The 14,007-nt window shown below is 36.7% G+C and overlaps 2 protein-coding genes across 2 annotated transcripts; one reads left to right on the top strand and one right to left on the bottom strand.

The window, feature by feature from the left end:
• The first annotated feature begins 410 nt into the window (after positions 1 to 410).
• On the top strand, positions 411 to 7,424 carry LOC116112479 (protein STICHEL-like). The gene is made up of 6 exons (XM_031398614.1): positions 411 to 2,960; positions 3,193 to 3,382; positions 4,181 to 4,747; positions 5,519 to 6,332; positions 6,818 to 6,899; positions 7,008 to 7,424. Exons 1-6 carry the CDS (start codon positions 813 to 815, stop codon positions 7,104 to 7,106), a joined length of 3,900 nt encoding a protein of 1,299 aa, XP_031254474.1. The 5' UTR covers positions 411 to 812; the 3' UTR covers positions 7,107 to 7,424.
• A 1,953-nt stretch (positions 7,425 to 9,377) lies between these two features.
• On the bottom strand, positions 9,378 to 13,628 carry LOC116112478 (2-C-methyl-D-erythritol 4-phosphate cytidylyltransferase, chloroplastic-like). The gene is made up of 12 exons (XM_031398613.1): positions 13,329 to 13,628; positions 13,167 to 13,249; positions 12,834 to 12,905; positions 12,015 to 12,070; positions 11,469 to 11,548; positions 11,172 to 11,254; positions 10,859 to 10,936; positions 10,549 to 10,617; positions 10,092 to 10,160; positions 9,936 to 9,982; positions 9,689 to 9,779; positions 9,378 to 9,586 (listed from the first exon to the last, which is right to left on the bottom strand). The coding sequence occupies exons 1-12, from the start codon at positions 13,405 to 13,407 to the stop codon at positions 9,512 to 9,514; spliced, it is 882 nt and encodes a 293-aa protein (XP_031254473.1). The 5' UTR covers positions 13,408 to 13,628; the 3' UTR covers positions 9,378 to 9,511.
• Positions 13,629 to 14,007: the final 379 nt, after the last annotated feature.

Below are 14,007 nucleotides of genomic sequence, written 5' to 3'. Positions count from 1 at the left end.
GGATTGATTATGATCTATTAGTGGTGTACTTGTATGGATCATATTGCATTACTTCATACAAATTGGATTGATTCAATTTAGTAATCGAGACGTAACGTTGATTGATGGATCTAATTGTTAAGAAAAGAGATAACATTACACTATATGATTTGGATTGAATTAATTAAACTATGATATAAAGTTGGGACGAATATAATATTTTACAAAATAGTAAGATTTATGCAAATTATATGTAAAATTTGTCCATAAATCACTCCTCAATGTAATAAAAAGAGACAAAAGACAGAACATGAGTATGAAGTGTGTAGTAAAAAAAAAAGTAAATCCCAAGACAAAACACATAAAAAGCAGGATCAACTTGAGAGTTTCCTCACCTTTTTCACCTTGTTATGTTCCAAAAGAAAATACAAAGAACACATTTTTACGCTCAAAGATTCAACTTTCAAAGCTCTTTGATTTGAGGCGCCAACTCAAAAAGTAAAATCCAAACCCCCCCACCCCCTCGAAAAAAAAAAAAAAAAAAAAAAACCCTAATGAGTCAGTGAGTGTGTGAAGAAGAAAATATTACTTGAGTTGAGCCCCACTGTGTCAGTTTCTCCGCAGACTCTTAATCTGAATCTGTGAAAAGAGTCTTTGCTTCCCATCTGAACAAACCTTTTAAACTCAATAAATGTCTCTGCTTGTTCTTGATTAAAGTTTCAATTTTGAATGATTTTGTGTGTCTGATTGATGAAATGGGAATGTGGGTATTGTTGTGAGGTGAGTTTTGGTTAGTGGGTAGTTTTTGATCTTTTGTTGGTTTGAGATTAAGAATGGCTGAAATGAGAGGCAGGATTCAGTTGAGGAGAGAGCTGACTCAAATAAAGAAAGCATCCAGGGTTTTGCGTGATCCGGGGACAACTTCATCTTGGAAGTCACCATTGAGTTCATCCAGATCTATAGCAGCAGCAGTAGCAGCAGCTTCGGGGTCTGGTTCTTCTGGTTGGAAGAACAACAAGCAATTGGTTGATGAAAACACCAATGTGAATGTGAATGGGAGTGGGAGAGAGAAGAAGGTGTTTCTGTATAATTGGAAGAATCACAAGTCCTCAAGTGAAACAAGTGTAATTGCAAGAAATGATGAAGAAGAAGATGATGTTGATGAGGACGATGAGGATGAAGGGTCTTCTTCAGTTATTGAGAGTTTTGATGATAGTTTGAGTGATGCAAGAAATGGTGGTGGTGGTGGTGGCGGCATTGATTCAAAGAGTGACACTTATTTGGGCGATAAGAGGTATTCTTCAATGATTTTCAGGTGTAGAGATGTAAATCTTGTCTCTTTGGCAACTCCATCTATGAGAAGAGCTATGGGAGCTAAGAGGAAGAGTAAGATAACTAATTCCCATTTAGATTCTTTATCTAGATATCATAAAAAACAACTTGTTCTTGCTAGGAATTCAGTTAATTCTAATTCAAGACTGCGAGCAGATCATCCTTCAATGGCATTAGGTTTAGGCAGGGATGAATCTGTTGAGCAATCTGATGATACTGAAGACTATTGTAATTCGGAAGACTTACGTAAATATAAATATTCGGGGGCTTCCCCATTTCTTTTAAAACTTAAGCATAAGAATTGGTCACATTCATCATCTAAATTTTTGAGAAGTAGCAGGAGAGAAGACTCTTCTTATTCTTATAGTACACCTGCATTGTCAACTAGTTCTTATAGTAGGTATGTTAATCGAAATCCAAGCGCTATTGGATCTTGGGATGCCACAACAGCATCATTGAATGATAATGATGATGAAGTGGATGATCATTTGGATTTTCCGGGTCGTCAAGGATGTGGGATTCCCTGCTATTGGTCTAAGAGGACGCCGAAACATAGAGGGGTCTGTGGGAGTTGTTGCTCTCCTTCCCTTTCAGATACTTTACGGAGGAAAGGGAGTAGCATATTCTGTGGGAGTCAGAGTATGTATCATGGAAGAAGACGTTTGTCATCCATTTCTAATAAACGGAGAATGGCTTCTAGAAGCGCTCAAGGTATTCTGCCATTACTTACCAACAGTGGTGATAGGAGAGCAGGGTCATCCATAGGAACTGGGCATAGTGATGACGAGCTCTCAATGAACTATGGGGAGCTGGATTTGGAAGCATTAAGTAGACTGGATGGAAGGAGGTGGTCATCAAGCTGTAGGAGTCAAGATGGGCTTGAGATTGTGGCCCTAAATGGAGGAGGAGAAGAGGATGGTACACTGGAAAACATAAGGAGTCTGAGCCAGAAATATAAGCCAATGTTCTTTGATGAATTGATTGGACAGAGTATTGTGGTTCAATCGCTTGCAAATGCTGTTTTAAGGGGAAGAATTGCTCCTGTTTATCTATTTCAAGGTCCTCGAGGGACTGGGAAAACATCAACAGCTAAGATCTTTGCTGCAGCTCTAAATTGTCTGGCTACTGAAGAAACAAAGCCATGTGGGTTCTGTAGAGAATGCACAGATTTCATCTCTGGAAAAAGCAGGGATTTCTTTGAAGTTGATGGCACTAATAAGAAAGGAATTGATAGAGTTAGGTTCCTTTTGAAAAACCTGTCAATTGAGCCCCCATTGGCCTCTTCACGGTATAGGGTTTTTGTTATTGATGAGTGTCACTTGTTGCCCTCTAAGACATGGCTGGCATTTCTCAAATTTCTTGAAGAACCACCACAGCGAGTTGTGTTCATATTCATAACAACTGATATTGACAATGTGCCCCGAACCATACAATCACGGTGTCAGAAGTACCTTTTCAACAAAATAAAAGATGGTGACATTGTAACCAGGTTGAGGAAAATTTCTGCTGAAGAGAATCTGGATGTTGAATTGGACGCATTGAATTTGATTGCTTTGAATGCTGATGGTTCTCTTCGAGATGCAGAAACAATGTTAGACCAGCTGAGTTTGCTGGGAAAAAGAATAACTACATCTCTTGTAAACGAACTTGTGAGTTTCTCAACATTCCTCTTTTGACACGTTTTGCTTCAGTTTTTGTTTTTAACTTTTCTGCAAAAAGATCAGTTGAAGAAACAATAACTATTTCATCAGTTGAAGAAACAATAACTATTTATGAGAAAAATAAAAGCAACTCTAATGTATAAAAATGCTTTTCTTTTCGTAGTCATTTAGTTGTACATTTAAATGGTTTGAACTTAGTAATCTGTTGTCTTCTCTACAGGTCGGGGTTGTTTCAGATGAGAAGTTACTGGAACTTTTGGAATTGGCAATGTCATCTGACACTGCTGAAACGGTAAAAAGAGCCAGAGAGTTGATGGACTCTGGGGTCGATCCAATGGTTTTGATGTCTCAACTGGCCAGCCTTATAATGGATATCATTGCTGGAACTTACAACATTGGTGGAAGGAGTTGTGAGTATCATCCACTTTAGCTATTTTACTTTTGTTTCTGATAGAGGACAAGCTCTCAAGAGATAGCTAATTCATTCTCTAATAGGATCAATCTGTTGCGTTTGAGATGGCATTTAAAACAATTTATGTAAGGTAATATGGAATCACCATGAACAACAGGATATCATTAATGTCATAAATTGATAACCTGCGTTCAGACAAGGAGAAACATTTGATTCCTTATTAATAGGGTCTAAACTTTTAGGGACTCAGATACTGGCAAACCATATTGTTTTGTGTCTGTAAATAACTTTAGAAGGTGAGTTTTAAGTTATAACAATTTGCCTAAATGTATATCTTCCTTAATAATTTTCATGGACTTGTAGTCAATTAAGCTTAAAATCTAGTGTTCATCAACATTGCTTTTAGAACCTTGGATTGTTGGCTATGATTTTATATATTGTATTAACAGTACCCACCTTCCATCTGTGCTACACTATTTTCTTTTCTTTTTTTGATTTAGCCTCAATTGGAACACGGCATTTCTGATGTAATTTAAACCACCAACATTAAAGAGTCATGCCCTGCTGCAAAGTTAGATTTATATTTTAGTGCTGCTGAAGGTTCTTTCATTCTCAACTCAATTGAGGTTTCTCCAAACTTTTATGTGATAGTCCATTTGTGAATCTTGGAGAAAAAGATAATGATCTCTCCTCATTTCATCCTTTTTGGGAACTCCTTGAGTTTGCTAACTTGTCTCTATTCTAATGCCTGTACATCCGTATAGTTCTGATTTGAATGGTTGGCGTCATTTTCCAGTAACTGAAGCGGAGTTGGAGAGGTTAAAGCATGCTCTGAAGCTTCTTTCAGAGGCTGAGAAACAGCTAAGGGTTTCAAGTGAACGCTCGACATGGTTCACAGCAACTTTATTGCAGCTTGGTTCAGTGCCTTCTCCAGAACTCTCTCTGTCGGGTAGCAGCAGGAGGCAGAGCTCTAAAACAACTGAGGAAGATCCATCAAGCACTTCAAGAGAAGCTACTGTTTACCAGCGGAAATCAGGTGGTGCTCAATATATGCATTGTGGTTCAGCTTCTCCTGCTTCTGTGCAAGAACTATTAAATGGAAATCGCATCCATCAAGGGGAATTATTATCACGGATTGATGATCATAATTCTTATTCCAAGCCATCACATAGCCAATTGAAGGACAGTGGTGCCTTGGCTGCTTCAAATGATAATAGTACAGTTGGCAATAATATTATTACATGCAGAAATTCAGAAAAGCTTGGAGTTATCTGGGCTAAGTGTATCGAAAGGTGCCACTCAAAGACACTGAAGCAGCTATTGTGGGCCCATGGAAAGCTTTTGTCTATCTCTGAAGTCGATGGTAAGCCCATAACTATTCCAGTGAGATTAAATTACAAAAATGCAAAAGAATTTAATATGTAGATGTATGTATGTATCCATACTCTTTTTATTTTAATTAAACCCATTTCTCTTGAACCTCAAGTAGCCGCCTAGGTGCTTCCAGGAAATTTTGATGAAAAGATATGCCTTTGGGCTAAAGATTTTATATATTGGTGAAAGCATTGTAGTTCTGTTGTCTATGCAGTCACTATCTACCAATTTATTTTAGTTCTGTAGATAACTGAATTAAAGATGGGTTCTGGCTAAAATATCACCTCTGTATTGTTTACCGTTCCCTGTAAAGAAAACTTGTCATCAAGCTTACTATCTGGAGTAATACCCTTTAGGTTTTTCCCATCGTTTTCAATTCTTTTTGTAAATGAAGATGGGATCTCACGATTATTAAGTGTAAAATTTCAACTAATATGGCTTCTAATTTGTAGAGTAACATGAGCCATGGTGTACACTGCTTTATCAATTGTAATATCGCCAACTCTTATTTATTGTTTAAATGCAACTTTTAACTGTCATATAATGCTTCACATAGTTCAAATCAGCAAAACTGCAGATAGTGTTGTACAAGAAATTAATCTTGAAGGACAATATTTATGGTCCCCAAAGTTTAATAAAACACTCGGGCTGCAATTGTTTGCAAGGATTTACACATCTGACTTTCAAAAGATTTTTTTGTCATTTGTACATTTCATATCTTTATCCATTTCTGATTCCCTCTTAATGGTTCTCCTTGCAGGTGTTTTAGTTGCCTTCGTTGCGTTTGGAAACAGGGATATTAAATCTAGAGTAGAAAGATTTTTGAGCAGCATTACCAATTCAATCGAAATTGTTCTGAGACGAAATGTAGAGGTTAGAATAGTCCTTTTGCCAGATGGTGAGGTTTCTATAAATGGTGGAATTTTGAGTGATCTACCAAAAGGTCTGAAGCAGACACAAAAAGCGGTAGCAGTTGAGAGAGAAAGAAAGGCAATTTGTTCAAATGCAAACGACAACTATTCTGATTCGGACTCACAACCGATGCCCCGCAAATTATCGAGAGGAAGTTTTAATGAGTTGGAAGGTAAACTTAAAGGATCAGAAGATTATTCTAATTGTTCTCCATTTCAAGCTGGAAATTTTCAATCTACTGGTGGATCATTGGAGTTTCTGGCTGGGGGCAATTGTGAACTTAGTTGTACAAAGGAGAGGAGGCCGGAGATTCCAATGCAGAGAATAGAATCCATTATCCGTGAGCAGAGGTTAGAAACCGCTTGGTTACAGACTGCAGAGAAAGGCACACCTGGATCATTGAGTCATTTGAGACCTGAGAAGAATCAAGTACTGCCTCAGGAGGGTATCTATCAACAAAATCATATAGAATCCATTCTTTCATCAGGATTGCCGTCACAGCAATGGGAAGATGAACTAAATCAGGAACTCAAAGCATTGAAGCTTGAAGATGAAAGAGTGCTTCAAAAGGACCAGAATGGTAAAAGGAGTGATCATTACCCTATGTCGCCAAGCTTATTGCATGATAGCAGCTTTATGGGCAATTTCAGCAAAGAGAGCCTGTAAGTATTTCACTGTTCTATATACTAATTGTATTCTTACGTTTTTTGCTATCCTCTACAAACTCCTATAGGCCTCAAATGATTCGAATGACGTAAGTCTAGAAATTGACCACAGTTAGCTTCCTTGAAAACTTGTTGAACTACTTGCTAGTTTGTTTCCAATATCTAGTTTAAGTTTAGTTCTGCATTCTTGCTTCTTTCTGTTAGATTATTGCATAACACCGTGGATTAGTGTTCCATGTATGGTAATAATTTCTCCCAAATGCTTAATAGCCTTGGGAGAAGCACATTTAAGTTTTAGAAAAAAATTCTTAATAATGTCATCCAAAATAATTGTTTCTTGTGTTCATAAACTCTAAATAATATGGCATGGTCTTTTTCTTTAGAATTTAAGAAAAAAAATTAACTTGTATCGAAAGATAATAGTCGCGGGTTTTTCATTTAGGCTGTATTCAGTTTACGCTAAATCCTGGTGTTTCTTTTAGGGGATATGAATCAGGCTCAGCAGCTGGAGGTTGCAGTGGGCTTTTCTGTTGGAATAATGGCAAACCTTATAAGAGGGGAAAGGTAAGCTATCCCTATCCCCATAATTCCCTCCTTTTTTTTTTTCATTCCCTCCTTCTTAGTACTTTGAATAGCTTGCAGAATGTGTTATTGCTGTTTGTGAATTAATAGGTCAAAGGAACCCCTGTTCGAGCACGCAAAGGTGGGCGATTTTCATTATTTGGTGAGTGTGCAAAGGGAAAGAAAAGTGAGAGCAGACTTAGAAGATAAATGGAAAGTTTCAATAGTTTGGAGTCAAAAGGCCTTCTTGTTTCATTACCTATATATAATAATTTTCTGTGTATTCTAGTTAAGTCATTCTTCAAGAAATGAAAAGCTTATGTGGTTGGACTTCTGCATTTCTTTAGCTCCAGCCAATACTTGTGCAATGAATAAAAGAAATGTGGGGTTAAGTTGAATATACAAATGGGAACTTTACTTTGTTGGGGCATTTGGGGTGCTTTGCTTTGAAAGGGTGGTGCTGAGTTGCATTCTTTGGGATGATAAGGGACTGTGATGAGACCTCCCATTAATAAAGTCTATCAATATAAAGGGCAGTAGGGTGCTGGGTGTGTGAGTGGACATGTGTGCTTGTGGGAGTTGGTTGGGAAATATTCGCGTGTTGGGGAATCAAGTTGTTAGTGGGAGGAATATTCTAGTTAAGGGATTAGTATATAAAGGGAGGGGACTTTAGGGAAGGAGAGGCATATTTTCAAAGGGTCATTAAGGGAGGTCCCTAGCTCCTCAAACTACTGGGAATTATCTATTCTTTTGGCTTGTTACTATTTCTATTTTGTTTTGTTAAAATCTCATTTCTATTTGATCAATACAATACAATTTTAATTCTAGAATTGGATTGCCATATTTTGCATTTTGGACTATTTTGTGGTTGGGTTTGTTTTAAATTGACAGAGGTTCCCATCAGACTGCTCACTGCTCATGCAGACTTGTAATACTTAGGATGCTTATCTAGCTCTTGTTGCTTAGATCTCTTTATGGGACACTAGAAGCACTGTTTTAAAAATTGACCCGATGAGAGACCCGGCAAGACGACCGGGTCTTGGGTCAATCGATTGGACCAGTTGGTTGGACCGATGACATCAGCATACTGATATCATGCTCAGATAAGAAATAAAAGATGAACCTGGAAATTTTAAATCCATTTTTATTATTCAATATAAAGTTAGGAAATTAAATTAAATAGAAGAAAAAACAAGAAGAAAGACACGAATTTACAATCCAAAACAGCCACCTAAACTAACCTCAAAGAGGTCTATACCAAAAAGATGGCAGCACAAGACCTTTGGAGGACTTCAGGAGAACAAAAAAAAACTGCACATGCTATACACAAACAACAAAGCCCCCAAAAAAGAGCCCAACACCAGCACCACAAAAGCAAACTCCAACAAAGGGTTGCAACTCCAAACCGAAGGAATCCTAAAGCCACAATTGCAGACTTCCAACAGCAGAGAGCTTGGCACCACAACGGCAAAAATCCGCAAAGAATTGCAGCCCCCAACAAACGCAAAGATCAACACCACAATTGCATGAATCTAGAGCAGAGAGCTACAGAATTGAAGACTCCAGACACGCAAAAGAAGAAGAAGCTGAGGGGAAAAGCCAATACAACCAGCATACCCAAACAGAAAACTCTTAACCAAGAGGGGAACATACCCAGGCATCAGCACAAAGAAAAATCCAAAAAGCTATTGATGTTGGATGGGTGTTCTGGTGTTTGTTTCTTTGCTTGTTACTCTACCAGTCTTTGAACTTAAAGAAAAACTGACCTTGATGAGTTTGATCTCCTTCCTAGTTCGTTCTCCCTACTCGCGTGGTGTCGGTATTGCCAAAGTCACGATGAAAGAGGATGCTGCACTTTGGAGATGAAAATGGAAGCTGCAGTTTGCGGTTTGGAGAAGAGAAGAACGAAATGAAGCAAATTAAGTTTAGGAATTGGTTTTTTAGGGATTAGATTTGCTAGTTGGTGAACCGGTTTAAGCCCTAGGCCGGTCGGACCAGCGGATTGACACTATTCATCCAGTCACCAGAGTTAAGACCGGGTCCCAATCGAACCAGTCGAATCGGACGGTCCGGTCCGGCTTTTAAAACAGTGACTAGAAGTTGAATTTTTTGGTTTCATTACATTTAACAGCTATGCTTACATGTGTATATTACTAAAATGATACGTACAATTCATTTTGTGTTACTATTACATTGATTGTATACCCCGTCCTTATTGGGATCCTGACTATATTGAATGGATGACGTGGTACAAATAGTTGTACTTCAGAGTTTCCTGGAATTACCCAATGGATTTACTCACTTTATATGGTGCTGTTGGTTGGATGGACTTTTGACCCTCAAAAGAAAAACAGAAGGATGAAGTGTATGTTCAATGAAATGATCTGCAAGACTAGAAGTGCTGAAAGTGGATTTGCATTAATATTCAAACTTTTGCATGAATCTTTTCTCTCCTTATTTCCCTTCTTTTCATCGTCTTACTACATCTTTCTCTATGCTTGCCAAGGGAGAATTTTGCACATATGTATCCTAATACAAGGCTTACGGATTCAAAATTATTCTAATATGTAGTTCAAACTGAATGGAAACGTGAATACAAAAAGATAGAGAATGAACTAAACTTTATTTGCAGGCTCCAACCTCATATTCAAGATTCTCTCTGCAAGTAACAAATCATCGGGGGTTGTAACCTGCATGCCAGAAACACAAAATCAATGTGATTACTTTTTTCATGCATAGTGTGAATTGATACATGTTTTGGAAACTAATATATAGAATAGAGCTCCCCCTTCCTTGATGTTTGTGTAAGATCCTTCAGTGATGTATACAGGATGTTTAAGATGCTCTACGATTGACACATCATCGGTAACTTCAAGACCTTCGCTGTAATTAAGTAGAAATTCTAAGAACTTATTTTAGTTTAGGATGTGATTATAGAATTCATAAACTTCCATTTATAACTATTATTTCTAGGTATAAATTTAATGAAACGAGTTAAACACTAGCAGTCTGAACAGGGAAACCAAGAATCATTAGTACCTATTAACAAGTTCAAAACCTTTTTTAAGCAATTCAGGTTTAATCACCTGCACATAAAGACTTAACAGAAGTTACCACAAAGACATATTGGATACAGTGAATGATGAAGTGTGTAACAAGAATATGAATAATATATTATTTCTTTCAACAGCAAACCTGAGGCGTTTGCATTTCCCAAAGTGTTTTCCGGTCAAGGGTTCTGACTACAAATGATTCACTGTTTGCCTGCGCATGGGCCAGGATATAAATTTTTTATCTATAATAACAATGAATCAAGAAAGTTTAAACATTATACTGTATTACAAAATTATGTATCAAAGAAGATCAATCTAGCTGACAGTACATCCTATAGAATATGCAACTGCTTTTATGATGGTATATCACAGGGCTAAAGGAAAAGAAAAGAATTTCTTGTCTAGCAGATTTGCAATTTCACTTAAATCAGAACAAAAAGAAAACCGTGGTGTTTGAATATCTACAGAAGTCCTGAATATGACAACGAAAATCCCTTGCCGAAAAGAGCGAACAACAAGAGTGTGGCATCAACCATCCAAACTTCCTGGCGGCCCCAAAAATATTGTGACATCAACAAGAATGCAAGACTTATATCTACCTCTTTAATTGTAGCTTTGGAAGGAACACCAAGCGCAGCTGCTCCAATCAGCCATCCATCCTTAAGGACCTAATAAGCAGTTGAACACAATAAGCCTCTTACACAGAAAGTCCTAAGGAACAAAGATGAAATAGTAACAACCCGTTGTCCAGTCCAACATAACCATCTCTTTTTTCCATTTTTTAACATCCCTCGCTACTAGAATTGTAAATGGACAGTGATTATCATCAATGACTATAAATTCAGCATATAAAATGTAAAATTAATAAACAACTAAAGCCCTTGTAGCACAAAGTTTTCCAATTCATACCTTTTCTACATCACCAGATGTTACCAGAGGTCTTGCAGAATCATGGATACAAACAAGCTCAGAATTCGAATCAATTGCCTGGAAACAAAAGTATCATATTTTGGTTTGAGCATATTTTATCATCAAGAATAATACTGTGTATATCAGTCACTAATAGCACAGCAAGCCATCGAGTAAAGGAAAAAAATAAATAGATAAGGTACAATGGTACGATAATATGATCATGGAAATTGGTCCACAAGGCAACCGAAAAAGCAAGTACATATTATGACCAAAACAAACTTTTCTTAATCAATGAGCATAATTCATGCACCTGAAATCCACTGTATACAGAATCCTGCCTCTCCTTCCCAGGCAGTGAGAATTTAAGGTCTACACTGATATTTTCTTTGGAGTCTAAGAACAAAATGAACACATTAGTTTATACATCTCCTGCAGTACTGCTACAAATTCAAAGCAATGTTACAGAGAGGAATACAAACTTGTCTGAGCATGCATACACAGATGAGTGCAGTGTGCTCAAGTGGGAGTATACACACACACACACACACACACACACACACAATGAGATAGAGAGAGAGAAAGATAGACAGACAGACAGAGATGAAACCTTCAAAGATATCTTGGTAGGATGGATCACAAACTACAACAATTTCCTTCACTTCAGGCATGTGTGAGAAAGTATAGAAACTAGACAGAAAAAGAAAAATAAAGCATGTATTAGTTTCAGCATCAAATGAACAACATATCCTAGACTTCACCTAATAAAATTGGGAACACTGACGTAACAAAGTAATGCCACTTCTATGTCAGATCCCAATGTCTGTGGTCCCAGTAAGGACACCTCTCACATAATATTTGATTCTTCATATTAACTATAACCAACAGATAATTTACTGTAATCAAGTGGTATAAGAATAATGCATCAATTGAATGTTCTATCTACAGGCCATACAACATTTATCTGTTTTCTAATCAAAATAGATCTTCCAATTGTGACCTCTTGAACCATGAATCGAATATAATTTGTTGGCCTGTTTTATGATTGCCAGATATTTGGTTACCAAGTCTTGCAAGTAAAAGTAGCTAATGCAAAGATACATGGTCCAGCAAATGCAATAATGTTGTATAGTTGGTTCAATTTATTGCTATTTACCTATACAATGCAATAGGTTGGCCCAAGAGTGGTAGATACTGCTTTGGCATGTTCGCCTATTTGAACAAACATAACAAAACCATCATCTGGAAGAAGAAAACAGAGAACTATAGATAATGAAGTAAATGGAAAACTTGAGCCTATAATATGCATATGCATACTGGTTGTGCAAAACACCAACATTAAGAATATACATATAGAGATACCAAAACGTTAATGCATGAATACAGAAAATAACAATCAATTAAACAAAGAGATAACACTTGACACATAAATGTGCACTCTTGATACCAATAGCATACATAAATTTTGTTGGGTAAACTTTTGCGACAAAGAAAAAAGAAATGAATCCAGAAAGTGGAACAACAACTTATTAAGTAAGGTCCTGTGAAAGCTTAAAGCTATCTGCATTGCATCATCATGATTACTTTATGAAGAGTCAAATTGTCCAAATTTATGTCAAATTGCATTGACCTAATAACTCTGACTTAATAGATAAATTATCCTTTGTTGGTTGCTATAACCAACCATCTTACATATCTAATCCAATTAAACAAAGAATTTGCATGAAAATAACAACTTATAAACATGCAATTTCCAAACAACTTAAGAGGAAACAATTATTGAATATGACCTTTGAATTCAAACAAGATTTAACATATTAAAAGAAGTAAACAAATGAAAATAATATGAGCATTAAATTGACATATGCAATAATAAATCAAACGACAATGGAATATTCCGATGATATATCGAATGCTAAAACACCCTTTTCTTCGTGCAATACAAGAATAAAAATTCAAACAAGATGAGACTTACACCCATTCTCTTGCCCTTCCCTCCAGCCAAAAGAACAACTGAGACACTTTTCTTTTTCACGACAACAGAACTCTGTCACAGAACAACACAACCAAAGTTACTCAATATAAAAAACATAATTCAGTAAGTATTATCTGCTTATTTTTTTACAATATTACACATTTTGGTTATATGTTAAATTGTTTAAGGTAACCAAAACATTGTACGCGTAACGTTACTGGGCTGGTATTGTAGCAAAACCCCATTATCAAGAGAATTAAACAAGCCAAACCCACTTTGCATATACGCTTCTAATTTCGATAAAACTACTCAAAATCAAGTAATCCCACTTACATTATCAAGCTTTGCAGAACAACTAATCCTGGATGGCGCAATTTTTGCCTTCCTTGGAAAGCCAAAGATTTGCTTTTTATGGCCTGAAACAACACCAAATTCAATAAAAATCAAACATGTTATGACACACACAAAGTACAGAATCCTCGTTTAAATGGATACCAGATTTGGTGAGAGATGGATGAGGTTTTGGAAAGAGTGAAAGAGAAGGAGAAGTGAAGTTGAGTTGAAGAAGCCCCATGTTCTTCGTTTGTTTGTGAACTTCAACTCACTCACTCCGTGAGTCAGACTTAAATCAGAGAGCCAAAAAAATACAGAAATTGAAACGTGAAAAGGGTATTTAGAAGGTGTTGATTCTGTGGAGAATCAGACAAAACATAAGGATCATGTTACACGTAACAACGAAGTCGTGTAACATGTTTGTTTATCGAAAACTCATTTTTGGATTTATAAATGTTTTTTTTTTTTTTTTGGATTAAAATCTTTTTCTTTCTTTATTTTTTTCTTCAATTTTGATACCTTCTTCAATAACTTTTGAGTGATCAAAACGTTTAGGTAGAAAAAAAGGTTAAAAATGATCAAATACTTCACTTGGCTTGTGTCGGATGGCAAAACCTGGTCTTGTGTTCGAATTTCACTTAATACCACCGATCTTAGGGATGGACATTTGATCCACTAAGTTCTATAACCATTTGGAGAAAAAAAAGCATCAAAATCATACGGGGAATTAGTGGGTGGGATGGGGACGGGTGATCCGCCAAGGTCGAGGATGTGGTTGAAGAGTTGGGTCCCTACCCTCAACCTATCTTGCGCCCATCTTGACCAATCATATTTGTGAATT

Source organism: Pistacia vera, unplaced genomic scaffold (assembly GCF_008641045.1).
Source record: "Pistacia vera cultivar Batoury unplaced genomic scaffold, PisVer_v2 Contig662, whole genome shotgun sequence".
Classification (NCBI taxonomy): Eukaryota; Viridiplantae; Streptophyta; class Magnoliopsida; order Sapindales; family Anacardiaceae; genus Pistacia; species Pistacia vera.
The sequence above is the reverse complement of the archived record's forward strand: the minus strand, read 5'-3'. Positions and strand labels throughout refer to the sequence as shown.

Bases quoted from the DNA above. Each gene is read 5' to 3' on its own strand.
- LOC116112478 (XM_031398613.1), bottom strand. From the start codon at position 13,407: ATGGGGCTTCTTCAACTCAACTTCACTTCTCCTTCTCTTTCACTCTTT. The intron at 10,937-11,171 runs GTGCATGAATTA...TTTTGTTTCCAG, and splicing joins CTGTATACAGTGGATTTCAG to GCAATTGATTCGAATTCTGA. The intron at 9,780-9,935 runs GTACTAATGATT...ACTTAATTACAG, and splicing joins GGTTTTGAACTTGTTAATAG to CGAAGGTCTTGAAGTTACCG.
- LOC116112479 (XM_031398614.1), top strand. From the start codon at position 813: ATGGCTGAAATGAGAGGCAGGATTCAGTTGAGGAGAGAGCTGACTCAA. The intron at 2,961-3,192 runs GTGAGTTTCTCA...TCTTCTCTACAG, and splicing joins CATCTCTTGTAAACGAACTT to GTCGGGGTTGTTTCAGATGA. The intron at 6,333-6,817 runs GTAAGTATTTCA...TGTTTCTTTTAG, and splicing joins AATTTCAGCAAAGAGAGCCT to GGGATATGAATCAGGCTCAG.